This window comes from Camelus bactrianus, chromosome 11 (genome assembly GCF_048773025.1).
Source record: "Camelus bactrianus isolate YW-2024 breed Bactrian camel chromosome 11, ASM4877302v1, whole genome shotgun sequence".
NCBI lineage: Eukaryota > Metazoa > Chordata > Mammalia > Artiodactyla > Camelidae > Camelus > Camelus bactrianus.
In genome coordinates, this window is record NC_133549.1 from 17,024,232 (window position 1) to 17,050,758 (window position 26,527).

Consider the following 26,527-nt stretch of genomic DNA (forward strand, 5'->3'; position numbering starts at 1 on the left):
AAAAAGAAACGAAGTCTGAAGCGTCCTACGTCCGTTAAAGAAACAGAATCAAAGATGTTTTCAAGACCAAGCGCACCCTTCACATCCAGCCAGCCACTCAGTGCAAGACACCAAGTCGCATGGACTCCGGGTGCCCTGGGGGAGGGCACAGGTCTGCGACAGGGGCTGCGGGGGCGGGGCGGGGTGGGGCGGCACCTGGGAAGGGTCCCTGGGCAGAGAGGGACGGAGGGGACCTCCCGCTGCAGAGAGTCGAGTCGGTGGTGGAGGCCGGAGGCTGCCTGTGAGCAGGGTGGCAGGTGGGGAAGGGACACTCAGGTGCAGACACCCAACACACGCTGTCACCCGGACAGGAGGGAAAAAGAGCCATGCAGCTGTTCACGGTTTTGTCCTTTTAATGTAGGTCACACCTTCCACAGCCCCAGGAGGCGACACTGTGAAGGCAGGAGCCGCTGGCCCATTTTCCAGGTGGGGAGATTTTCCATCCATACACGTGACACTCTGTCATTAGTATCTGTAAACCTTTTCAGATCCTTAATATTTCGTGTTAAAAAATATATTGAGGCTGGGATGCAGCCGGGCTGAGTGAAAGTCTTCCCCAGAGAGCCGGGCACCGATGGCTTCTGTTGAAGGTCGACCTCAACTTTAGTTTCATTACTTCATCCTGCAGCTTTCTGGCCTTGGGGGAAGGGAGGGGATGGGTGAGCCCAGGACTGGGACAGCCCGGAGCTGCCCTCCTGGAGGTGGGCCCCTGAGCACGCCTCCCCAACTCTGCTCACCCCATTGGCTGGGCCAGAAAACAGTAAAATGAGAATGTGGTGGGCCTCGGTGGGGAGGCGTGCCTCGGTGCAGGGACCTCCCCACCCCCAGGGAGGACCAGTCCTCCATCCTCTCCTCCCCTCCCCCTCCTCAGTTCTGTCTCGGGGGATCCCCACCTCCAGCCCAGGCACTGCCGAGGCTCCTCCCCAGCTCCTCCCCAATGGTGTGGGCCAAACTAACTCAGGGTGTGTGTCACTAGGACCAGGGGGATGTGTGCCACTCATGCTGGAAGCACCTGCTGGCCCGTTTCCTTCCTGTGGAAACCTGTGTTCTTCACGCACTGACCGCTCCTTTAAAAACACCGACTGTTCCCCGTGCCTGGGCCGTCGTGGAATGCCCCCTCCATCCAAGGATCATACCCTCAGACCCCATCTCCCCTGGAGACCCCTGGGCCTGCTGGCGCTCACGTCTGCCCCCTGATCCCCCCGTCCTGGGAGGATGCACTCCGCCAGCTGCTCTCCGAGTCCCTGCCGTGCCCGCCCTGGTGAGGCTCCTCCGCCCTCGGTCCGGCCTCTGTGTGCGCCCCGCTCCCGCCCTGGACCCAAAGCCCACCAGGATGCTGAGCCGCTGTGTGGGCTCGGGGATGCTCCCTGACACTGCCGTGTTTCCTTGTGCATCTCCCCGGTGTCTCAGAGGCCAGGCCTCTCAGACTGTCCGTGCCACCTGTCCTGTCTGTTTTCCATCCTTCTTCTCATTTTTGTTCTACTTCCTGGGATTTTGCTCAACTTCATCCACTGATTTAAATTTTTTTTTAACTTTAAAGGAGTTTGGCTGTGTTTCCACTTGACCCTGGGAGTTCTCGGCCCACTGTCTGTGTTTGTAAAGGTTTATTTCTATCACTGCCCAGAGGACTTTCATTCTAGTTTTCATTTTGTTTCAGACAACGTCTCCCCTTTTCTGGTTGGTCTGTTTGGTCTCTCCTTCACGTAGGGGCTCCCAGCAAAGCCGGGGTCTCCAGCTCCATTGCCCGGGGAAGAGGCACTGAGACAGGACTAGTTGCTGGGCCGGCCGCTCACTCAGGGTTCCGGGCTCCCGTCTCGGCCAGCTGACTTCTCCGGAGCCGGAGCTGGGCCCGGTCGGGGAACGGGAGCCGGGAAGCGGGAGCCAGAGCCCAGGGCGTGACGTGACTTCCTGCAGACTCTCCGGGCCTGTGTCTGTGGGTCCCAAGGAACGAGCCCTCCTCTCGGCCAGAGCGGGGGCTGTGGGTGTGCTGCTGCCCCCCGGTGCTTCTGGAGAAACCCGACGCGGGTTTGCACCTCGGAAGAGCGCAGACGGGAGGGGAGCGCGGGCCAACGCAGCTGCTCGCGCGTCCGAGGCGGCGGCGAGGGGCTGGAGCGCAGGCCCCGGCTGCAGACCGCTCGGTGACCCTGGGCCGTCGCCGCATCACCTGCGGTCTCGGGCTTCTGACCGCGAGGTGAGGAGCCGCTGCCCTCCGCGCGGGCAGTGGTGACGGTGCGGGGCCGGCGCGGGAGCAGGCGCTGCGGACGGGCCAGCGCGCCTCCCACGGAGGTCAGTCTCCTTTGGGCCACAGGCCCCTCGTCTGGGTAACGGCGTCCCAGCTCCTTCCTTGGGAAGGGAACACAAGAGCCAGCACCCAGGTTCCATTTCAAAACCAATGTCAGGGTTAGGGTTAGCAGTACTCACACCCAGCAGAGCGGACGTCGTTACAGCTGGGAGCCCACACACAGTCGGCCTGGGGGCTCACTCCTGGTGCTGTACATTCTGTGGGTCTGGACAAATGTAGTGACACTACCCATCAGGACAGCACCATACGCAGTGCTCTCATGGCCCCCAGACTCCTCCGTGTCCGCCGCCTCGCCCCTCCCCTCAGCCCTGGCAACCCCTGCTCATTTTACTGTCTCCGTAGGCTGACCCTCCCGAGAACGTCCCAGAGCTGGGGCCGGGCAGCAGGCAGCCTATTCAGATGGGTTTCTTCTGCTCAGTAATAAGCATTTAAAGTTCTTCCGTGTCTTTCATGGCTTGGCAGCTCGTTTCTTTGTGTCTCTGAATAATATCCCATTGTCTGGACGGACCAAGGTTTATTCATCCACCCACCTGCTGAAAACAGCCTGGTTGCTTCCACATTCTGTTAGTTACGGATAAAGCTGCTGTAAACGTCTGTGTGCAGGTTTTTGTGTGGACGTGAGTTTTCAACTCCTTTGCGTAAATACCAAGGGATGCGATGGCTGGACGGATCACTCGATAAGAGTATGTTTAGTTTTGTAAGAAACCATCACACTGTCTTCCATGGCGGCCGCACTGTTTCGCGTCCCCGCCCTCCCAGCGCTCGTTACTGACAGGGCCCCGGCTGCAGCCAGGTGTGGGTGGTGCCACCTCCTTGTGCTAATCCGCAGCTCCTAAGGCGGGCGTGCCTACTTAGTATCTGTGTGTCTCCTCTGGGAAGATGTCTGCTCAGATCTGTGGCCTGGTATTTAATTGGGTTGTTTTCTTTCTGTTGAGTTTTAAGAATTCTTCGCATATTTTGGACAATAGTGCTTAACCAGATGTGTCTTCTGTAAATATTTTCTCCCCATCTGTGGCTGTCTTATTCTTGACAGTGTCTTTCACGAAGCAGAATTTGTACATTTTAATGAAGTTCAACCTGCCAATTTTTTCTTTCATGCCTTCATGTTCTGTGTAAAAAGTCATCACCCACTCAGGGTCATCTAGGTTCTCCCTCCGTCGTCTTCTAGAAGCTTCATGGTTTTGCATTTTACACGTAAGTCTGTGACCCACCTTCTCATAGCTTCACTGGGGTGTAACTGATACACAAGAAAACTATGCATACCCAGCGTATACAGTCTAAAAGGATGACGCACTTTGAGTTAATTTTTGTGACGCTGTCAGGTCGGTGTCTGGACTCACTTTGTGTGTGTGGCTGTGCAGGTGCCCCAGCGCCATGCGTTGAGAACACTGTCTTTGCTCCATTTTGTTATCTTTGCTCCTTTGTCAAAGGTCAGCTGACTATATTTGTGTGGGTCCGATTCTGGGCTCTCCGTTCTGTTCTATTGATCTATATTCGCCCAGACTTTCACTAACATGACTCGCGAGCTAAATGGAAAGTCTTGAAGTCGGGCGGGGCCCGCCCTCCGCCTCTGCTCCTCCCCTCCAGGGCTGCTCTGGCTGTCCCGAGTCTTCTGCATCTGTGCATAAGCTGGAACATCCGTTTGCCAATATCCACAAAGCCACGTGCTGTGAACCTACGTTGAATCTATAGATCAGTCTGGGAAGAACTGACACCTTGGCACTCTTCCTACCCGTGAACATGGACTGTCTCTCCATTTATTTATTCTTCTTTGGTTTCGTTCGTTCAGTTTTGTAGTTTTCCTCACGTAGACTCTGTGCCCGTTCTGTTAGATCGACGCCTTGCACCGTTTTTTCGGTGCTGACATGCCACCTGCCCATCGCTGGCACGTGGGAGGTGATGGACCTCTCCAGGTGAACCCTGTGTCTTGCTGCCTTGCTGCAACTGCTTATCAGTTCCAGGATTTTTTTTTGGTCGATTTGTTGGGACTTTCTACACAGACAATTGTGTCATTTAAAACAAAGCTGTATCTCCATCTTCTTGATTTGTATTTAATTTCCCTTTCTTGTTGCGTAGGCCAAGATGTCCAGCACGATGCTGAGGAGCAGCAGTGGGAGTGGACTCCTCCTCTTGCACCTGACCTTACAGGAAAGCTTCTGGCCTCTCACCACTCAGTGCGATGTTAGTGTGAGTCTCTGTGGACGCTCTTCAGGCTGAGGAGGCACCTCGCTGTCCCTGGTTTGCTGAGAGCTTTTGTCACAGGCTTTGATAACTGCTCTTTCTTCCTCTACTGATACAACCGCACGGTCGCTCTTCTTCAGCCTGTTGATGTAATGCTTTATTAAACTGGCTTTTAAGTGCGAGCCAGCCTTGCTTGCCTGGGATAAATTCCACTTGCTTATTGTGCATAATTCTTTCCATACGTTGTTGGATTTGATCTGCTCGTATTTTGTTGAGGACTTTCGCATCTGTGTTCGTGAGAGAGACTGGTCTGGAGTCTTCCTCTCGTGTAACGCCTGGGTTATGGTATCACGGTGATGCTGGCCTCATAGGATGAGCCACCAAGTGTTCCCTCTGCTTCTATTTTCGGAAGAGACTGAGGAGAGTTCATATGATTACTCCCTTAATTATCTGGTTGACTTCACCAGCGAACCTGCTGGGAAGTTATTAGTTATTGACTCAATTTCTTTAATACATATCCGTCTATTCAGATTGTCCGTTTCTCCTCGTGTGAGCTTTGGCAGGTAGCTTCTTTCAAGGAATTGGTCCATTTCATGTAGGGTATCAGGTCTGTGAGCACAGAGTTGTTCATGATGCCGGAGAAACTTCTCAGTCTACACTCTGAGCAGTGGGCTGAGACGTGGATGTCTAGAAGCCCCAGGAGATAGGGTTTTGGGTGTCTAAGAATGAGCTCACTCCCATGAACAGATCTGGAGAGAGTAAAGGTTCATCTGAAGCAGGTGAGACACTCTGGGCCGGAAGGAAAGCGTCTGAGAAGGGGGCGGAGTCTGACCAGGGTGGGGCCTCCGTGAAGTGAGCAGCCCCTGCCTGCGCTTCCCCCACCAACCCTCTGGCCCCAGGGGAGGGGACATTGTGCCGGGGCCCTTGACGAGCTGTGGGGGTGAGGCTGCCGCCTCCGGGGCTGCCTCGGTGCAGCCCAGCACAGCAGACCCAGGGCCCTGAGCCACCACCATCAGGGTGAGACAGTGAGCGGGGGGCCTGGGTGGTCGGGGAGAACAGGCAAGTCTTCCTGCAGCTGTGAGAGCCAGGGCACAGGGGCGTCGGGCTCGGCCAGAAGGGCCCATGGAGGCCTGGGCACTCTCGGGGGGGCGGGGGGGCCGACTGCGTCACTCAGGACTGGATGGTGTCTCCTCGGTCTCTGCACTGCTATGTACCCCCGCACATTTCCCACACACAGCAGCTGCAGGCGGTGCGGTTCCCTTCAATTTTGAATAAAACCGTGCACCTTCAAGCCGAGCGGATGGGCACCTGCAGTCTCCAGGCCCTCACGGCCCCCCTTGCTCCCCCGACGGGCGCCAGCCCGCGGGACCCGCCTCTGGCCGCGCGCTTGCTGCGGGTGCCGCTGCGGCTCTTCTTCCCGGGTCTCCTCCCGGGGGGCGCTGGCAAAGCCAAGGGCGAAGGGTTAGTCGTGGGGCCTTTCCTATCCCAAGATGGGGGAGGAGCTTCCTCTCCCTCCTTTGGGCCAAACCGCAGTCCCAGGGCGTCACCAGCGGGCGGGAGGCCTCTCCCCACCCCACCTGCGGACGCTGTTTTAAACGCTCCAAGCCCAGGTACCGTGTTACACGTTGAGGACGCTGTGCCGCACGAGGAGAAGGGGAGTCTTTGCGTGTGAAACACACAGTTTTAATGAATCCTCAGACGGAAAGCAGGCACTGCACTGAGCAGGGCTTCAAACACACCCGCTCTGCTGGCACCAGGCCCCCGGGCTCTGGGCCCCTATTCTTTGATTTTAAATAGGAGCTCCAAGTGGCCCCGGAAGCCCTCGCTCAGAGCCGGGAGTGTGGCGGGAAGGGCGGCCAGGCCTCCAGCGTCAGGGACGTGTGGAGCCTGGTGTGTCCCCTGGCTGGGCTCCTGACCGCAGCCCCACCAGCCGCACATCTGTCTGGGTTTCTGCTCTGAGAATAAAGACTGAAAGACAGACCACAAGTGTCCTCCACACAGCTCAGACCCTGGCCCTTAGGAAAGTCCAGGCCACGGTCCAGGGGTGTCCGTGGACAGACATGCTCTGCCGTGGGCTTTCTGAGGGCCCGCGAGGGCGACGTGGGCTCCCTGGGGACAGGTGAGAACATCTGAACGCCCTGGACCTCAGTTTAAATCACCCACGTGGCTGGGGCTAACCCAGCCTGCAGACCTGTGGCACTTCCCGAGTTCCGGGCCTAAGAGGGATGGCTGGCTCTGCCACCCACCTGTCACAGCACGAGGGCAGCTCCAGGCCCTCCGCCCATGCTCAGGCTCAGCCCCCGGCAGGAGCAGGGGGCACTTCGCTGCGGTGGGGCAGGAAGGGAGGTGTGGGGAGGGGTGCGGGGCCCTCTCAGGCGCGGGAGCTCAGAGGTCACCCCACTGGAGTGCGGACACCGGATCAGCACGGTGGGAATTGTCAGCACGGGGAAAGCAGGGCCTGCCAGGACCCCGAGCCGTGGGGCGGGGGGAGCTTCTCGGGACCAGGTGCGCACAGCGGGACGGGGTCACTGCACAGGGGCTGCAGTCGCAGCTCTGAGGGCAGGGAACAGGACCTTCCCACTCTCGGTCCGGCCCCCTCTCTCAGCTGCCTCCCGCTCAGACCAGCGGGGGCGGGGGCGGGGGTGGCTGGGCCCAGCAGAACTGAATCAGAACTCGTTACCGACCGCTTTCCTTGGTTTGCGAGCAGTGATCTCTCTCTGCTTTGTCTCACTTTTCCAGGTGAATTCACCGGTTTTCTCATTATCCATCAGATCCGTGGCAAAGGGAATTTTTGATGTCACCTGGAAAATGCAACAAGATGCTCAAGTATCCAAGAACACACAGCTGTTGACACCCCGTTGACCTCTGGGTGCAGCACAGGCAGATCCCCGTGCCCCAGACACTGTGGTCACCAGCCCTCGGCCTGGGCTCACTGTCACCTGCTCCGGGCCCTGGGCTGGCCAGCTGATGGGGGACGAGGCCAGAGCTTGGGACACGGGGCAGAGTGGATGGTTCCTGCCGCAGCCCAGGTACCAGCACAACAGACAGAACACACCATCCAGGGCCCGAGCCTCTCACTCAGACCTGACTGTACCTCCTCACTAAGTCATGCCAACACGTCAGCGCTAACACCTGGCAGGAGAGAAGGCCTCGCAGTCAGAAAACCTGTAACAGAGACTCACGGGGCTTCGGTCAGTGACACGGCGAAGCAGCACAAATAAACTGAAAGTTTGCAACAGAGAGTTCAGTGCTGGCTTTTCAAGGCGTCTGTGATGCCAAGGGAAGACAGGTGCCTCCCGCATGTGCGTGGACACAGCCAGAGCTCAGCTGCGTCTGCTCACTAGCCCCCCAGCCCGCCTCAAAGGTGAGGGCAGGCCTCAGGGACCCCACGAGTGCCGGATGGCAGGTCCCAGACACGCCTGCCGCCCTGTGACTGCCCAGTGTCAACTACAGAACATTTTCTCCACCCTTCCCAGCAGCTGCGACAGGCATTACCGGCGGAGGAGGTGGCCGGGGAAGCTGACTGTGGACGGAGGGGGCAGCAGGAGACAGGGTGGAGGCTGACATGTTTTGGGATGCTCTCTGTAAGAATTCATAGACCACTTATTTAGAAAGTGACAAATTCCTTAAAACTTCTATAGCATTACATAAAATATGTTTAAGTTGCCCTACAAATGCTGGAAAATTCACTATTTCTGGCCTGCCCAGACTGAGCGGGTCTCACCGGATTTCTTCATCTGCTGCCTCAATGTCCGTCCTCCGTCTCCTGCAGATCCCCCCTCTCCCCAGCTCCCTTCCTACCGGGGTTGTCTCTGTAACCTTCGTCTCCCCTCCTCCCTCCTTGGGCCTGGGCTGCACCTGGATGTCCAGCAGGAGCTCCAGGCTCCCCTATGCAGACTCCCACCTCCGTGCGCTTCCCTCCAGACTGGCCCTGCTGCTGAGGGCGGAGGCCGGCCCACTGCTCTCATGCTCTGCTGGGGCGCTCTTATGAGGCCGGGGCTCAGTCCGCTCACCTGGGCTCCTCGGGACCTGTGTGGCCCCGGCCATCTGTCCCCTCCCACCCCAGGCACCTGGGACATGACTGGAAACATGGCAGGGCCCTCGAACGGCACCGCCACTGCTGCCGAGACCAGACCCTGGACCAGTCTGGGAACCAGGCTGACCCCTCCCCACCTCAGGGAGCCTGGGGCCTGTGCCTGTGTGTCTGCTCATGTGAAGGGAGGGGCGCACCCCTGGGGCACCTGAGAGCAGGATGGAGGCGGCTGGGGCAAGTGTGGGTGTGGGGAGCAGGCTGGGGGCCGGGGTACTGGACCGCCTACCAGGTCACCGCTAAGTGGATCAGCAGGGCAGGACCGTCTGTCTGCGTCATCAGCCCTGAGTCTTAGAAGGTGCTTAACACCGGGTGGCGGGAGGAGGAGGGGGAGCAGAAACCACCGGCCGACCTCTCCCCCCGCCCCAGGACGCTGCCAGGCGGCAGATGCAGCAGAAGTAAAGCTGTCTGCAGACTGTCTGGGGGCAGGCCCACGTCCACTGACCAGGGTTCTCCTACTAAACAGATTCCAACAGGAGAAAGACAGACGCTAAATTTGGCAGGTGTCCTTTTAAAGCCAGACATTGAATCTTATTTTACTGTCACGAGGCGGAGGAGGGAGGAGGACAGTGCCGCCCCGAGCTCCATGTGCTGAGTGCCGAGCGCACGGTCATGCTCTTCAGGCCAGTGAGACGGACTCAGAGGTCACTGGCAAAGCTACTGGGCTCAGGGCCTCGTGAAGAAGGAAAATGCAATGCTTTGCAGAAAGCAGGTGTCGAGGGGCTCAGGACACAGCTACTGCCCCCGGCTCTGCAGGCAATGCCGAAACCCACCGAGGTGAGTCGTGAACGTGCACGCGCCCGTGACCTGGCCGCTTCACTCCCACGAGACGGGCCACCGGAGGTGTGCCAAGAACACGCGTTTTCACTTTGATCGGCATTCTCCCGGAAGCGGAGGCCCCGCAGCAGAGACGGGAGCCGCCTCCCACGCCCAACTGGCCGGCCGCCTCCCCCGGGCAGGTGCCAGTGGCAACTCCTCGAAACCTCTTTTCTGACTTGACCGCCTCGGGGGCTTCCTGTTTGGGCACTGCCCGTCCGACCCTCCACCCGTCTCTGCACTGGACTCTTTACTGTAAAAACTCTGTCTGTAGTTTTTCTTCATATTTTAGATGTTAACCTTCTGTCACAAACACACATCACAAATATTCTCCCGTATCTTTTGACTTTGATGATAGTATTTTTAGGCCACATGAAATACTTCAGTTTCATGAAGTAAAAATTTTCCATTTTTCATTTCAGAGTTTCTAAGTTTCCTATTTAACTTAGGAGGCTCTGTGCTGCGCCAAGTTATATAAATGTCCTTCAATTTCCACGCCACAAAACGTGGTAACTGGTTCCATGCAGCATTTCCACAAAACACACAGGATGGAAAGAGCTGCCTCCTGCGCACGCACCGCAGGCGTATTCTAAGCAGAACAAACCTCACGTGAAAGGAAGCAGCTCCACACGCCGCCCCAGGTAAGACCAAACACCGCGCCCCCTCCCCGTGCACGGCAGCCTGGCTCACCACGGCCAGGGTTTCGCAGACGGACGGATGCAAGCAAATGCAAATGTGGCCCATTCATACGAGGGAGTGTCACTTAGCCTTAAAAAGGAAGGAAACTGTGACACACGCTGCACTACAGACAAACCTGAGGCCACTATGCGCGGTGAAATGGGCCGGTCACAGAGGAACAAATGCTGTGTGCCCTCATTTACACGAGGTCCTAGAGGAGTCAAATCCGGGGACGGAAGGTAGAGTGGGGGCTGGGGCTGGGGAGGGGGACAAGCAGTCAGTGCTTCACGGGGACAGGGTGGGAGACGGGTGTGGCAGTGGTCACACGGGGACAGGTAAGACGGTGAGTTCCATGCTGCATGTATTTAACAGCCATCACCCAGCAGCTGCCACAATCGCCGTGACGTTCACATACGCCCCCCGAGTGGGCGGGGCCAGGAGGAGACGCCCTCTCTGGAGCCCCAGCAGCCTTGAGGCCGTGGTCTCTTGGGGTCCCCTGAACAGACCCTCTGTGCCCGGGCTGAGGGGCAGCCTTGCCGCCGCGAAGAGGCTGAGGGGACTCCCGGACTGGGCCTCGGGGGAAGGCGGAGGAGGTCTGCTCAGGTCGTGCGGCAAGGCCTGGACTGAGGCCCAGACCCAGGCCTCACACGGGCACCCTCCCCGGAGGCCCTGAGCCCACCACCCCAAGCCCCTCGCCTGTCCACCCGTGGTCAGCGCCCAGAGCAGGGGGCTGGGGAGTCGGGCACAGTGACAGCTGGCAACCGCAGGCCCCACGTGGCCAGCCCAGGGGCCTGAGGTGGGCGGGGCAGGGGTCTGGTGGGGTCAAGGGGCTGCCTGCAGAGTCCTGGCTGGCGGGCGCACGTAGCCGAGGAGCCCGTGCAGGTCGAGGTCCGGAGCTCCCACACCTGCTCTGAAGACACGGACGGGGGCGCGGCAGGCGAGGCCTCAGGCACTGTGGCAGGGAGAAGGCGGGCAGCAGGTAGGACCCGGGGCCCCAGAGGGGAGACTTCATTATGACAGCCTTGCTGGGCCAGGGCTGCAGACACAGAGGCTGCCCGTGAGAGAGCAGGGGTGCACGCCAGGATAGGCATGGTGGCGACTATCCACTGGAGAGACGAGGCCTGGACGCCAGGACAGAGACGCCTTGGGGAGAGCGGGGGCAGAGAGAGGACAGACAAGGCCTCGGGAATGTCTGGGGGAGGGCGGGAGGAGCAGGCCAAGGCAGGACACGGACAGCTTCCTGGGGGAACAAGGTGGTCAGGGGGGCCCCAGGAGGGCATGGGGCAGCGACGCTCACTTCACAGTGATGCCCTGGCCTGGCCTGAACCCCCTGGGGGAGCTCCCAGGAGGCCAGGGGAGGGCACCGAGACTGCAGTGGGGTGGCCAGAGCCAGGGCGAGATCAAGGTGCTGGGGGAGGGCCCCCTGGAGGCCTGTTTTCTGCCCGAGGTCACCTGCTGGCTACGTGACAGAGGCCGGTGGGCAGTCAGGCTTTGCGAGGCAGGGTGCCTCCTGCATCCATGAACCTGGATCCTGGCACCCCTCACCCCGGCCCTCGGGACACACAGGGCACTCAGGGCAGGGCCCCTGACGTACCAGGTTCCTCTGCAGGGGCGGGAACCTGCTGAGCTCCCTCCTCCTACTCCTCATCACCCGGGTCTGCTCCCTCCACTCCTGCAGCGCTCTCCGGTCCCTGCGGGAACACGCGTGATGTTAGCGTTCGGGTTAAGGGCAGCTGCACGCGAAGCTTTCAAGGATTTCTATCATTGTTTTGAGAGCTTCACACAAAAGCCCCAACTCCTGGCCCCTCGCCCCGAGGGCAGACTCGGGGATTCTGTGGGCTCTGAAGTGCACGCCCGGGCAGAGTGAGGCACACCTAAGCCCGTCCCGCGCTCCCCGAGGGAGGCCGAAGCCAAGCCAGGCCCCCCCCAGCCCCCTGCCTGGTGAGGCACCAGGGCCCTTTCCAGGAAGGCCCGGCCAGGTCTCAGCCATGCGCTCAGCATCAAAGGCCATAGGTGGTCACTGGTCTGCACGCGGCCTGAGAAGGAGGCTGACTGTCCACTTCCTCTCAGGCGCCCGAGCTTCACCGAGAGCGTGAGCCTCGTCTCTCCTGCCCGGGCACCTGCAGCCGCACCGCTGGGCTCCGGCAGCAACCCCCGAGGGACTCACCCCCCACAAGACCAGGAAGTTTCTAGACTGAACAGAAAGCCCACGCCTGCTCTGGCTGTGCTTACGGCTCTGGGATGGGAGGGGTCCTGGGAATCCTCATGGGGCCCAGGGCTCCACCCCCTCCCGCCTTGTGCTCTGGGTGCTGGAGGCCACCAGGCTTCCATCTGCCCATTTGAACCAACTCCTGCGTCTTCCACAAGATTCCAGCACTCAGCCGAGCCCTCTGTCACATCCCGGACCCTGGCCACCACCCCAGACAGGCCCTGGCCTCTCCAGCTGCCTGCGTCCAGGCCGCCCGTCCTCAGGGTCACAGTCGCTAATCCTCCTGGGCTCCTTCCTTCTGATGCCTCCCAGCCGAGGGCCTCCGTCCTGTGCTCGGTGCTGAGGCAGGTCCAGGCTGAGGCACGGGTTTTGGCATTTCTGGCAGAGGCCCAGGACAGCCAGGCACCCCCTCTGCACCCCGTGAGGCTGCTTCCTGAGCCCTGGGTGCTCCCGCTTGGAGCTGAGACTTCGTGACTTTGTGGGCAGTGCTCCCGGACATTGGGTCCTGCGTCTCTGCTGCCTCCCAGTGAGCAGCATGGGTGGGGTCCTTCAGGGGCACAGGATGGTCTCGGGAGCCACCGGCGCACAGGTAACTGGGGAGCATGGAGGGTCCACGGAGTTGTGTAGAGGGGAGGCCACAGGACAGGGCCCCCCACACTGCCACCAAGGAGGCCACAAACGTTACCTCAGGTCCCCATCAGAGACACCAGGAAGAGGGCCCTTGCCAGCCCTCGGTGTTTCAGAGCTGTCCTCCGCAAAGGCCTCAGACCGTGAGAGGATGCACACTTCCTGCTCTGCCTCCCGCAGCCCTGCAGCCCCCCACCCCCGCTGCATGCCCACCCCGCCGGGCACCGTCGTGCGCCTCCCTGCAAGTCACCGGGTTGGGTCTGGCCTAGGCTTGGGAAGGTGGCTATGGGGGCGAGTGGGGCTCATGCGCTCATCCGGGCAGCGGGGGATGGAGATGGGGGGGAGGCGGGCAGGCGCCACAGCAGTGTTTCAGAAAATGGCCTCAGCAAACAGGCAGAAGTGAGGAGGGAGTGGGACCTGGGGGCGCAGGGAGAGGCGGGGCTGTCGCACCTCGGGTCCGGGCCACGACCACACGGCACGTGCACCTGCCCTGCCCTGCAGACTCATCCACCAGGGCCCGCAGGGGAGTGGCAGGTCACCTCCTCGCCCTGCAGCCAGGACCTGAGTTGAGGGACACTCTGGGGAGACTGTGGGGGTTGACCTGCCGCCAATGACCAGAGTGACCTGGGGCAGCCAGGCCACACCTTCAGATCTCAGCCTCACTGTCAGCCGGCCACACCCCTGCTGCTCGTGGGGCAGGGACCCTTCCTCTAAGGGAAGGGAACCGGACTAGAAAAGCACGTCCAGTGTCGGAACAGCCCCGGTGGACGTCAGAACATGTGCTCCATGAACAGCCTGGAGCTGCAGGGTCCAGAAGGAGAACACTCAGGTGGGAAGGTTTCAGGAGGTTTATTCACATGGGGCGAAGCCCAGAGGCCGAGCAGGACCCTGCTGGGATAGCGGGCAGTGGCCACCCCAGGCTTCTGGGACAAGGGAAGGAGTGGCTGCTGGCACCCAGGAGACAGGAGTGTCGGGACGGCCAACGGCCACCGTCAGAGACTCAGCCGGCCCCAGGGGGCACTCACAGGTGGGGCGGGGGAGTGAAGACCCGGCCCTCCCTCTCCCCCTTCTCTGACTGCCTGCAGGACCCCACGCTGGCCAAACCCCACCAGGAGATGAGGGGCCCCCAGGAGCTGTGGGCGCCGTCCAGGTCGGCTTGCCTCCTGGGGCCCAGAGCTCGGTGGAGGCACGTGGTCGGCGGAGCTGGAGGGCGGGGCACATGGTGAGGACAGCAAAGCCCCAGCAGACCCCAGGGGGCGGGGCCGGGGCGAACTCCACTGATGAGTGTTATTTTTAAGTAACTTTCGATAGAAAAGATCTGTAAGCAAGTGGCTGACGGAGAGGAGGGTGCGTCAGGAAGACCCGGGGCAGCTGCAGGCGGACGTGAGGCCACAGGAGGCGCAGAGACTGCTGTGAGCAGACCCCCGGCCCCAACTCACCTCCTGCGCTGCTCCGTCTGCACCTGCTTCTCCCACAGCTCCCGGAGGGCCGCGTCCCGGCTCTGCTCCAGCTGATAGACGTGCACTAGGGCCTGGCGCGAGGCAGCGAGGTCGGGCAGGATGCTCTTGAAGGAGGGCCTCTTCCCCCTGCAGTGACACCAGGCCTTCAGCCGGACCTCTAAGCAGGCCGGTGACGGCAGGTGGCAGAGAGCAGACACCGAGTGGGGCGGGGCTTTGGGCCAGCTGCCCGGGGACCGCCCGCCAGTCAGGATGGTAGCCGCCCATGGAAATTCACAGTGCCCCCGTCCAGGGCCACCGAGCAGGGCTGGGTCAGATCTGAGGGCCTCCGTCCCACCCCCAGGCCAGGCCACAGGCAGACCTACGCCTGGGATGGGTGAAACCTGCGAGCTGGGGGGAGGCTCGCCCTGACTTGGATGAGTTACCACCTCCATTCACAACAGAGGCGGCAGGACCCTGCACCGGGACGTCACAGGCCAGGGCAGCCAGAGACCTGCTCCGTGTGCCTCCAGGACCCCCAGGGCCACGGCCAGTTAATAACACCTGAATAGCATTTTACTTTGAAAATGTTTCAAATCTAGGGAGCAGGTGAAACAATAGCGCAAAAAACACCTGAACATCTCTCGTGCAGGTCACAGCTCCTACCTCTGGCTGTCGATGCTGCCAACCCCGGCCTTCCGACGGGCCCCTCCCCACAGCCCCTCCGCAGGTTCTACCGCAGACACGTGGGACGGGTGTTCATGCCATCCGCAGGGCCACAGGCCAGAGTGACCGTTAAGATTCTGCCAGACCCCAACAGCCAAGTTCTGTGCCCCTGGACATGACATCGCTCTCCACCAACGTGTGTTCTTTCTTGACATACATCCACGCACGTGTGCACCACACACACACACACACACACACACACACAGGATTTGAGGTTTTCTCTCGTGCAATCTCTTCCTCTGAGCCTGTTTCCTGGCCCCCGTGTTCAGCTAACGTGGACCCTACACCAGGGCCGGCACCTGCTGCGTGACAGACACTGCAGTGTGGACGCATGTCTACCTAATGCTTCACAAGATCATCACAATAACAGCATAACTTTGCCTGGATGGAGAAGACACACCTTTGTGCTCAGACTTTACCTGAACACGGGTCTCGGGGCAGGGCGTGGCTTCTCCTCGGCGCTCAGCGCAGCCTTGAGGTTTGGGGGCAGCTCCACGGGCAGCAGCTGGTTCTCCCGAACCCCCGCCTGCTCGTTCTCCACGATCTCCTGCCGCAGCTTCCAGAAGCGCTGGATTTCCTCCTTGCTCGGCCAGTCTTCCAACGAGTCGGTGGACCGTCCCAGCTCACTCAGGCCCAGCTTTTCAACAGGGGGGAGCAAGTCTGCCTCTGCTGTGCGCCCGCTTCCCACCAGTGCCCGGGAAGCGGCGGGTCCTCTGTTAGGCACACGCTTTTGGGACACATCCGCCAGGGAAGGCGACAGTTCACCTCTGGTCGTTTCTGTCACTGGGGATGCTGACAGGGAAAAAAACGCCTGCTCCATAAACTGCACTTCAACGCAGCCCCCACTGCTCCCACCTCTGCGCATGGCCTCGCCTCCCATCTCTCAGCCGTCCCTCTGCCGGCTCTCTTTCCTCCGTCCACCTCCGAGTGTCCAAGTGTCCGAGTGCCCCGGGCTCCAGCCGAGCGCCCACATCGCTCTCCGGGTGACCCCTGCTGCCCCGCCTTCAGGCACGTGCACCGCTGACAGTGCCTCGTCTGTACCGCAAGCCCAGCCCTCCAGGGCCACCGGGCTCCGGGCAGGCAGCCAGCACGGGTGCACGCACAGCCAGCATCCACCACCTGGATCAGCCACCTGGTTCTGTACCGGACCTGTCCGCCTCCATTCAAGCATCCACTCAACTGCTGAGGTCAGAGCCCCGAGTCCCCCTAGGCTGTCTTCATCCCCGTGCCTACACCCTGTCTGCCGGCAAGGCTGTCGGCTCCACCTCCAAAGGGCACGCGCTCCGTCTGCCTGTCCTCTCCCTCCACCTCCTCTCCTTGCCAGCCCGGCTGCCGCCCCTGCCTCTGGCGATGCCTTCAAACAAGCAGCCGGCGTGACCTAAACGTGAACCGGTCCGCCCTGCCCTGCATGGCCCCCTCCCCAAGCCCCCATCCCTCCTGGGGATGCCCGAGTCCTGGCCACGGCCCAGGGCCAGGGTCCTCTGCCAACAGCAACCTGACCTCATGGCCAGGCCCCCCGGGCGGCTCTGCCCCAGGCCCACGGCCTCCTCCTCAAACATGGCAGCTCGTTCCCGGCGGACAGTCTCTCAACCTGCTGGCTCCTCTGCCAGGAATGTCCTTTCCTTTAGGACTAGACTCAAATATCCCATCCATGGATCTACCCTGAGGGAGTGACCGAAAGTGCCTCCCCTGTGCCCACCTCCTGCACCCCAGACAGGTCACATGGCGACACCTCCTTTCTGGCTTTGGGCTCAAACTGGAAAAAGAGAAACTTTGTCCCTGGACACCCTTTCTGAGTAATGACGTTAAACTCTGATCTACAATTAAGAGATAAACATAAGCCTAGGAGATTTCCTTAGTAACCAAGGAAACTCATGATTCACAACAGTGCATCGAGTGCACGGAGCAGACTGCTGGCACCCGGCCCGTGCCCTTGGCCTCCGCTGTCCCCAGTGAGCGGGTGCCCATGTCTCTGTCCCTGAGCACTTTCTCTGGCACAAGGAGGCAGGTCCGCAGGGCTGGAGAACCACGTGCTCACCACCAGGAGAAGCCCCACCAACAAAGCATTGCTGGTGCTGGAGCAGGTGTTGGTCCGAACCCTCACCCAAGTGGGGCAACCCCGGGCCTATTCCAGCACCAGCCCTTCTCAGATGTCACTGTGCACAGAATCCACGGGGACCTCATGAAACGCATGGGCTGACCCAGCAGATCTGGGCCACGCCGAGAGGCTGGATGTGACCAGGTGAGGCCCAGCGGGGCCGCGCCTGCGTCTCGGGGCCCCCGCAGGAGGAAGTGCCGGTGTCGGGGGCGAACCAGCCCAGACGCTCCCCTGTGCTGCCCCTCTCCTCCCCCATCGCTTGTGCCTCCATGGCACTTCCCCCCACATCAACCACTGGCCCTTGAGTCAGGAGCCGTTTCTCGGGGGCACAGGCTGAGACCCTTTACAACACAGTCGGCTCTTCCCATGACGCCCTCCTGAGCCACCCGCTCGGGTTCAGGACCAGCCGAAGTGAATGTATCATCGCTTCCTGATCACGCTGGCTGCTGCTGCTCGTCTTACTGAGACAGCCACTGGTCACACCCTTGCGCGGCGTCGCACACAGGACCCGCCTGGCTGGCTGGGTCGGGTGTACGCGCTGCCGCCACTGCAGGAGCACGTCTTAGGAGTGCCGGGTCCGACGTTCGAAGTCGACGTTCAGAATGCCTACCTTTCCGGTGCACGTTCAACTGCGGCTCTCCTTTACCTCTAGTTGCTGTAAGTATAGCCACAGTGCCTTTCAAGGTCAATTATGTTATGAGTATTTGAAAGTGTCTGGCTAGTTGGCCACCATGTTGAAAACCTGGAAACGCTCGGTCGTTAATGGAGAGAAGACAGGCTCCTCGGAGCCCTGGTTCTAGAAAGCTCTAACTTCAACTTTACCGCAGTTTGCTGTAACAGCTGTCCCACCAACCTCGAGGAGCCGAACCCTGAGGGGATGCGTGCTCGGCCGCGCAGATCCGCAGGAAGGTCAGGATGGCCCCCAGCCCCTTCTGCACAATCAGGGGCGGGGGGAACTCCAGAGGGCAGTGTCTCAGGTTCAGTGCTCTCAGGGTGGCCACGCTTCCTGCCAGAGAAGACATGCCAGCACTTACACGCAGCGGAAACAAGGAGCGAGGAGAGTACACATCCTTATGCTAAGAAAAAAGCCTGTTGAGAATCTGGGATGAAATGTTAATGACAAACGTCTGAAATTTGCTTAAAAAAAACCAACTCTGTAGATTGAATAGATTCTGTAGATGAAGACCAGGGCAGTTACAAAGTTAAATCAATAAAAGAAAAGCAATAAATAAACAGAACAAGCAACAACAGCCCTCAGGCGAAAAAACACAAAGCTACCATAATACACTTTCTAAAGGCCTCTTTCCAACAACAACAGGAATCCCTACAGGCCAGAGGGAAGGGGGTTGGACCTACACTCAGGGACAAGCAGCCCAGAGGCTGAATTTAGCCAATGAAGAGCTCAAAGCAGTCGTTACAAGTATGTTCAAAGAAATTAAAAAAAACCAACCTGCTTAAACAGTTAAAGGGAAGCACAGTTACGATAACTCGACGACCACAGAATGCCAGTAGACACACAAACTAAAAGCAAGCAAACAAAACCAACCAAAAGCAGTTCTGACGTGAAACTCACAAAGACTGAGATGGACACTCACTCGTGGGACTCAGCACAGATGTGAGCTGCAGGAAGAAGCATCACCTGATCTGAAGACCAGAGAGAAGAAGAGATTAAAGCAGGCGCAGCGGCTCCGAGACCTGAGGGACAAGCGCGAGCAGGTGAAGGAACCCACAGGTAGCCAGGTGGAAGGGGCGGAAGGAGCAGACAGGACGCCTGTGGAAACCATGGCCAAAACACCCAGGTTCGATGATAAGCACTAATGTATACATTTAAGAAGCTTAAAGGGGTTCACACTTAGAAAAATCACAGTCGAATTACTGAAAGACAAAGAAAAGAAAGGATTTTGAAAACAAGTCGTCAAATAAAAGGACCGACAGCAAGATCAACAGCTGACTTTCTGTCCAAAACAATGGCGGCCGGAAGACAGTGCAACAGCGGCTCAAAGTGCTGGGAACCCTGCTCATCAAGCCTCTGGACCCAGCAAAACCGACCTTAAAGTTACAGGTGAAATGAAGACATTCCAGAGCCAACTCAGAGAATGCGAACCAACCCTAACGATGAAAAATGAACTGGTGATTATCTCCCAGTCCCCCACCCCCAACACACTCACAGTCTCAAGCCCAGCTGAGGGCCACTGAACCGAGCAGGTGCGCTCAGCAGTAAGCCTGGACACAGCAGAAGACAGGAGCTGTGCGCGTAAAGGCAGGCAGCAGAGAGGAGCACAAACGGGAGCACAGCAGAGAGGATCGGGGGACAAGGGAGGATCCGAGGCGTCGGAGGCAGGATCCAAGTCTTAGCACACAGGGAGCTACAGTCTCAGAATGTGAGGAAAAGACTGCGAGGAAGACCCAATTCACAGGAAAAAAGCCAGTCTGCAGGAGTTTCCCAAGTCTGGTGAAAGACATGAATAAACAGAGTCAAGGAGCTCAGTGAAATCCAGCGAAGTGGACACGAGGAAAACCACACCCAGGCACCTCGCAGACAAACTGCTGAAAATTAAACAAAAGGAAACATCTTAAAGCAGCTGGAGGAAGAAGACGCGTTACTGGTAAACGAGACACAGTGAGACTGCAGCTGACTTCTCAACAGACAACGGAATTCAAGAGACAATAAAGACATTTTTAAAGTAGTGAATGATGCCCCAAAATCTAGATTCCTGCACACTTAGCCAAAACGCCCTTCAAAAACGAAGGGAAGACCTGCCATGACTCACTGCCAGCAGACTCGACAACAGCACAAAGGACAGGCCTTCAGGCCGAGCAGTCGTCCCAGATGGAAGCACGAAACTTCAAGAAGAAATGAGGAACCCGGAATGGTGAACACGCGAGGAAACAGACACTTTATAAAGCGTCTCCTGGATTCACAAACTCACGTAAAAGCAAAATCCACGAGAACAGCAGCACAGAAGGCAGGGAGGCGGCGGCGGGGCGAAGAGCCTGCACAGGTCTCTGTCTGAGAAGCGGTAAGAGCAGCCTTCAGCTCAGGCGGGTGGGAGAGAGCCAAGGGCGCACACGCCGCCCCAGAGAAGCACGGAAGCACCAGCACAGACGGTGCGCGGGGCTGCGCCCCCACAGTGCTGGGCGCTCCGGTGCGCCAGCCAGACCGGCTCCCTGCAGACAACGAGGGGCCAGAGCGAACACGAGCACCTGCGGGCAGGAGGGCTACGACAGCAGGTGGAGCCAGCGGGGCCACAGCGCCGGGCGGGGATGGCAGAGACGAGGCCGGGTCTGGGGGGCTTCCTGTGAGCGAAGGCCCCGACTGCCGCCTGCAGGGCGGCCACAACACAGAGAGAAACCTGCACAGTCGTGACGACTTGCAGAGCCCAGGACGGCCTTCAGAGCGAAAGCAGGAAGGGGTGCAGGCCAGAGGAAGAGGATGACGGGGGAGCCCTGCCTTATGCACGCAGTTGTGCAGGGTCTGAGGTGCAGGAGCAGGGACAGACCGCCAAGCAGCGCGGCCTCGGCTGTGAGAGCCCAGCGGGACGCCACCTGCCACTCACCGCAGGGAGGCAGAGCCTGGGGTCAGTCCCCTCAGTCTAGCTACTCGTTTTTAAAAACTCCACACTCTAGAGAGGAACAGAACAGAAGCCAGCATCTCTGCGCGCATCCATCACAACATCCAGGACACGGCCCCAAATCACTGGGCGCATGGAGAAACAGGAAAACACGACCCATGTTTGAGAGAAGAGCAAACAGCGCAGAACACCCTGCGGTAACCCAAGTCAGCAGGCCAGAGCGGCACAGCCATTACGGGCTTAATCAAACCCCCCGAAGTCCTGACACCCAGAACCTCAAGACACCTCTGTATCTGCGGTGAGCCCTTACAGACCAAGTTAGAATGAGCCTGCGGGGCGGGCCCTGATCCAGCCCAACCGGTGTCCCTCAGGGAAGAGGAAGACACACCGGGGACACATGTGCACAGAGGACAGACATGCGAGGACACAGCGAGAAGGAGCCGCCTGCAAGCCAAGGAGCGAGGCCTCCAGAGAAGCCGAACCCCCGGGCACCTCGATCCTGGGCCCGCAGCCTCCACGACCGTGAGGAAGTCGGTTCTGTTGTCTGAGCTGCCCGTCTGTGGCAGCTCTGGCCCAGACAGCTCTCAGAGTCACGCCCAAGGAAACCTGTTTGTACCGAGTGGGAAACTGAGAGCTCTCAGCAGAAACACGGGAGCTACTGTTTCCAGTGTGAAAGTCCCAGGCCTGAAAGCACTGCGCCTGAAGACGCGTTACCCAAACGCTCGCCCGGGGCAGCTAGAGGTGACGAGGCAGACTCGTGACAGCAATGGCACGCTTCTATCTTCTCTGAAGAACGTAAAAAGGACCTTTCAAAGTGTGCAGAGCCTCAGGGACCTGCAGGACAGTAACCAAAGGTCTAGCGTGCAGGTGAAAAGGGAGAGAAGCAGCAGAGAAATACTTGAAGAAATAATGACCAACATATCTCCCAAATTTGGCAAAAGATATGAGTTCAAAAACTGAATAAACTCAACAAACTCCCAGCAAGATAGAGACAAAGAAGACGGCGCCTGGGTACATCAGTCACACTGCTGTAAAGCAAAGACACAGGGAAGCCTTAAGACTACGCTGACCTTCAAACAACACGGGCTTGAGCCGCGTGAGTCCTCACACACGTGGATTTTTTCCAGTAAACATGCACTGTGGTACGACACGGTCGGTGACTGGTTGAATCCATGGGTTCAGAACTGTGGACTCGGAGGGCTGACTGCAAAGCTGTGCTCAGACTTCCAACTGCACACTCGGGTGGGTCGGGGCCCCAACCCCCCACGTCATTCAAGGGTCAACTGTCATTGCGATAATCAACACCTGTCACACAGAGAAGGACATTGGAGGCCCAGTAGCAGGAGGACGTCTTTAAAGTCCTGGACAGAAAAATTCAACTCATACTTCTACATGAGAAACATCCTTTAAAACTTAAGACAAAATGAAGACATCTTCAGAAAATTTAAACGACTTCTTTTCCAGCAGAGTGATTTAAGAAATCCCAAGGCAAGTTCTTCAGGCTGAAGGAAGATGATGCCAGACGGAACCCGGGGTCTCCAGGCAAGAACGAGGAGCACCAGGAGTGCCGAGTGCTGAGTAAAAGGAAACGGCTTCTTGCCCTCTTAGTTTTTAAAAGACATACGTGACTGCTGGAGACAAAGACAGCCGTGCTGCCCCGTGGGTTCACAAGACAGGCAGCGGCAGCGCACAGGACGGCCGCCGCACGGGGAGGGAGGGACGTGGCCCGCTGGTCACAGGTGGGTACGCCTCCTGTGAGGCGGCGCAGCCTAACGCTACGGGTGAGCGCTGTAACCCTGAGAGCCGCCATTAAACCATTAACAGAACATAGAAGCTAAAAGCCAATAAAAAATTAAAAGAGAAATCTAAAGAACGTGCAACCAACACGAAGGTAGTTAGAAGCAGCGGAGAAACACAGAAAAGCAAGACAAAGAGCGGAACGGTGGCCCTGAACCCATCCCTACCAATAATTACAGTAAAGCTGAAGGACTACACACTTCAATTAAAAGGCAGAGACCGTCAGGAAACAGAAGCGCGAGCCCTGACCGTACCCCGCCCACTAGCAAAGCTCTGCAGGAGACAAGTCGGTCACAGAGGGCGACAGTGAGAGACTGAACCGTGCACGGCGCTCAGACATGCCTGGGGTCAGCGCGCGCGGGGAGGGGCCACGCCACCGGCCGTCAGAGAACGCATGCGGAAGCTACACGCAGTACCACCGCACGCGCCAGAACAGCAAAAATAACAGGAAAACGTAAAGCCGTAACGTTTTATTCAACCAGTAACACAGTATCAAAATATATCAAGCGAAGTTGATGGATGTAAAAGGAACGGCGGACAGAGCACAACCACAGTGGAGGACTTGCGCACCCTCTCCGGGTAAACGACCAAATAAGCAGACAAAACTCAAGCGAGATCATGTGAACACCGTTTTAGCCAGCTGGCCTAGCCGAACGTGCAGACCTTTACAGCAGTTAACTTGAGAACGCACATTCTTCTCAAGTGCAGGCCCGTTTACCAGACAGAACACATCCTGGGCCAGGAGGCAAGTCCCAGCAAGTGTCAAATGCCCGGAACCACACAGCCTGCGTGGTACCGAGTTAGAACTCAGTAGCAGAGAGACTAGAACATCGCTCGCCGTCAGTAAATTAAGCAAAACTTCTACAGAGCCCACAGGTCAGTGGACATGAGAAAACACCTGAGCTGAATGATGGAAACATCGGAACTTCGGGATGAAGCCCAGGCAGCACCGAGGGAAGCCAGAGTTGGAACTGACAGATTAGAAAAGAAAGATTGAAAACCAGCGATCTAGGGGGAGGGTCTAGCTCAGGGGTAGAGCACGTGCTTAGCACACACGAGGTTCTGGGTTCAACCCCTAGGATCCCCACTGAAAAAAAAAGAAAATTTAAAATCAATAATCTAAGTTAGAAAGAAGAACAGCAAATCAAGCCTCGAGAACACAGAGACAACAGACAGCTGAAGTCGGTGAGACAAAACTGATGCAGGACAGAGCGAATCGTCTTCCTCCTCCTCCCTGAAAGGAACAGAAGTGAAGACACCACAGGCACCCACGTCCACATGGATGAACCTCAGAAACTCGGTGCTGAGCCCCAAACGCCAGGTCACCAGGAGTAATGGAGCAACACAACTCAGACAAAGGTCAAAACAAAGGACCTTTAAACGTTTTATTTGGGGCAGTAAGTGGTAAAGCTCTCAAAGCAGAGAAGGACGAACAGAAGTCACCTGGCTGAGGCAGGGAGGCAGGGAGGCAGGGAGGGGAACCCCCGGGCCCACGGAGGTACAGGTGATGCTGACCTTCCCTGAGCACCAGGCACAGGGGCTCCGCCTGTCCTGTTCCCCGTACACACCACGCCTCGCACGCAGGATGTGCGTTGTGACAGTAACGGCCCTGGAGAGCCGCGTCATCTCAGGGCCTGGGGAGGACAGGCGTGCAGGGAGTTCAGGCGTCAGCTGGCCTCCCCCGCTGCAACACGCCCGAAGACCCATTACAGGTTCGGGTAACTTCAGAAGGCCACGTTTAATACCACCTTTTATTTTATTGTTTTAACACTTACCCAGCTCCACAGGTAACATTTTGATAGGATTTCTTTCTAAAAGCAAAGTTTCCAGATGCCTTTAAAACAAAACAAAAGACAAGTAATTGAAAAAGCAGAAAATCAAACGGCCATCCCTAAAACACGCTGCCAGGCTCCTCCATCCGCCGTCTCTCTGGGGGCAGCCCCACCGCGCGCACAGCCGTCCACCCAGCCTCCGCGGCCCGCGGCGGGGCCTCGTCTCAGCTCCAGGCCGGGCTGGGCCTCGGCACTGCTGACACGCGGGACCGGCACTTCATTGCTGGGGGGGCACGCCCTGTGGGGCGTCTGGCAGCTTCCTGGCCTCACCGCACCAGAGGCTCCCTCCCCAAGTGGTGAGCACCACAGGGTCTCCAGATGCTGCTGCTCTTCCGCGGGGCGCCGTCTCCCTGTCCGGGAACAGGGACGTGAGGACGTCTGGGGGACCTGCTGCTGCGCAGAGTGTCCGCCCTGCCGAGAGGTGAGGTGTGCGCCGGGCGCCCCCCGACGTCACAGAGGAAACGCGGTCCACGGTGTGCCTCTCCAAGTACGTGACGGAGGATCTCTTCTTTCACTTGTATCTACTATATCCACCACAAACTCCAGCAAACAGCGTGCCAGGGCTGCACCCGCGAGGTGGAAGGCACCCAGTAACAACCCTCCACTGAGGACGGAAGGTAAACCTTTCGCATGAAAGCCCCTCTTGCACCTCTCACTCTGCTGCTTCCGTTTTTCCCATTTCTCGAGACGCCATCATGTTGATGATGTTTCTCTTTCTCCCTCCCTTTCAGGGATCATCAGCTAAAACCAGGTGTGAAAAGACACCTGGCTTCCTGGTGTTCAGCCTGGGGTGCGACGGCCCCTCCCACGAGGCGCCCAGGCAGAGGCAGGACCCCGGCCCCTGGCCCCTCTCCATCCCTGCTCCACCCCAGGCTTTGCTGACAGACTGGAGAATCCTCAAATGCCGCACCCCTTAATCTCCAGGGACAGCCTCCCCACAATACCCCACACCCGCCCCGCCAGACACGGTGGCCTCCTCTCTCACCCCTGCTCTGGAGAGAGAAGCCCCCACCTGCCTTTTCCTTTCTCCTGGGCCCTCTGGGCCCCGAAACCACCAGGAACAAAAGGGGCTGGAATGTATCTCGGGCCCACACCCTCAGCTTTCCTTCCCCAAAAAGCACGGCTCAGGAAGAGCTGCACACAGCCAGCCTCCTACAAGTGCCCCCACGCGGGACGTTCTGGCTGGGGGAGAGGCCGTCCAGGCTCATTATGCCTTGGAAGGGGAAGGAATGAAAATTCAACAGCACAGCCCACCAGCGTCCCCGAGATTTGAAAGGAGAAAATACAATTTCACAGACACAGGATCGAGCGCTCCAGTAAGCATTCAAACTACGCTTAATTTACGGATCGGCGGCCTGAGGAAAACCAGGTCCCCTGAGGGCAAGAATTTCCTTCCCTTTACTTTCTTGGATTCTTATTACTTGAAGTTTTCAAAAAGTAAACTTTCTGAATTAAGCTGTCCTTGATAAACACAAAGGCAAATTATTTACACAGTGTTACGTCCACTGTCCCTGGTTTAGCCCCCTTTTAACTGTGCTAACGGAGACAGCGGAGGGGTCGGCGTCTGCTCCTCTAAGGGCCTTCTCCAGGGTCTGCAGGCAGCCAAGTGCCCCCCCCTTTCTCCAAGCCAAGGACGTTCCAGCCCACCCGTCTGTCTGCTGGCGGGGGAGGGGGCATGTTGGCCAACCATTAACCTGAAAGTGTACAGGACATTTTCCCACCTTATATAGTTAATAGATTAAAATATTACTATGTACATTTGAAGTGATAAACCCATAAATGCCGGTCCCTTAAATACTATCAGTAAGCCGTCGATCATTCCATTTCACTGACTCCCCACTGAACACACACCCCTACACACTGAATTCGAGTTGACTCCCTAAGGAGGCAGAGATACTGGCAGTCTTTCCTTAATCCTCCCTCCCCGCTAGCAAGCTTGCACATCCAAGACACTGAGAAGGGGGAGCATTGTTTTCATTAGGCTTTTTGGAAAGTTTAAGGTTTTTAATAAGCCCAGAATTACTTAAAATTTCTAATGAGTACGTTTCAGCTCTTCAGCAAACAAATCTGGTTTTAATGATATAACAGCTTATAAACCACATGTGAAATTACATCTTAGACAAC

At 58.2% G+C, this 26,527-nt stretch overlaps 1 protein-coding gene across 1 annotated transcript in view; it reads right to left on the reverse strand.

Moving 5' to 3' along the window:
• Window positions 1-374: 374 nt before the first annotated feature.
• LRRC27 (leucine rich repeat containing 27) overlaps window positions 375-26,527 on the reverse strand; it is a 31,406-nt gene continuing 5,253 nt past the window's right edge. The window contains 8 exon segments of the mRNA XM_074373363.1: window positions 375-559; window positions 561-676; window positions 7,207-7,323; window positions 11,701-11,797; window positions 14,382-14,528; window positions 15,524-15,896; window positions 18,056-18,208; window positions 24,347-24,405. Of these exon segments, the coding sequence (XP_074229464.1) occupies window positions 532-559; window positions 561-676; window positions 7,207-7,323; window positions 11,701-11,797; window positions 14,382-14,528; window positions 15,524-15,896; window positions 18,056-18,208; window positions 24,347-24,405 (1,090 nt within the window). The 3' untranslated portion in view covers window positions 375-531.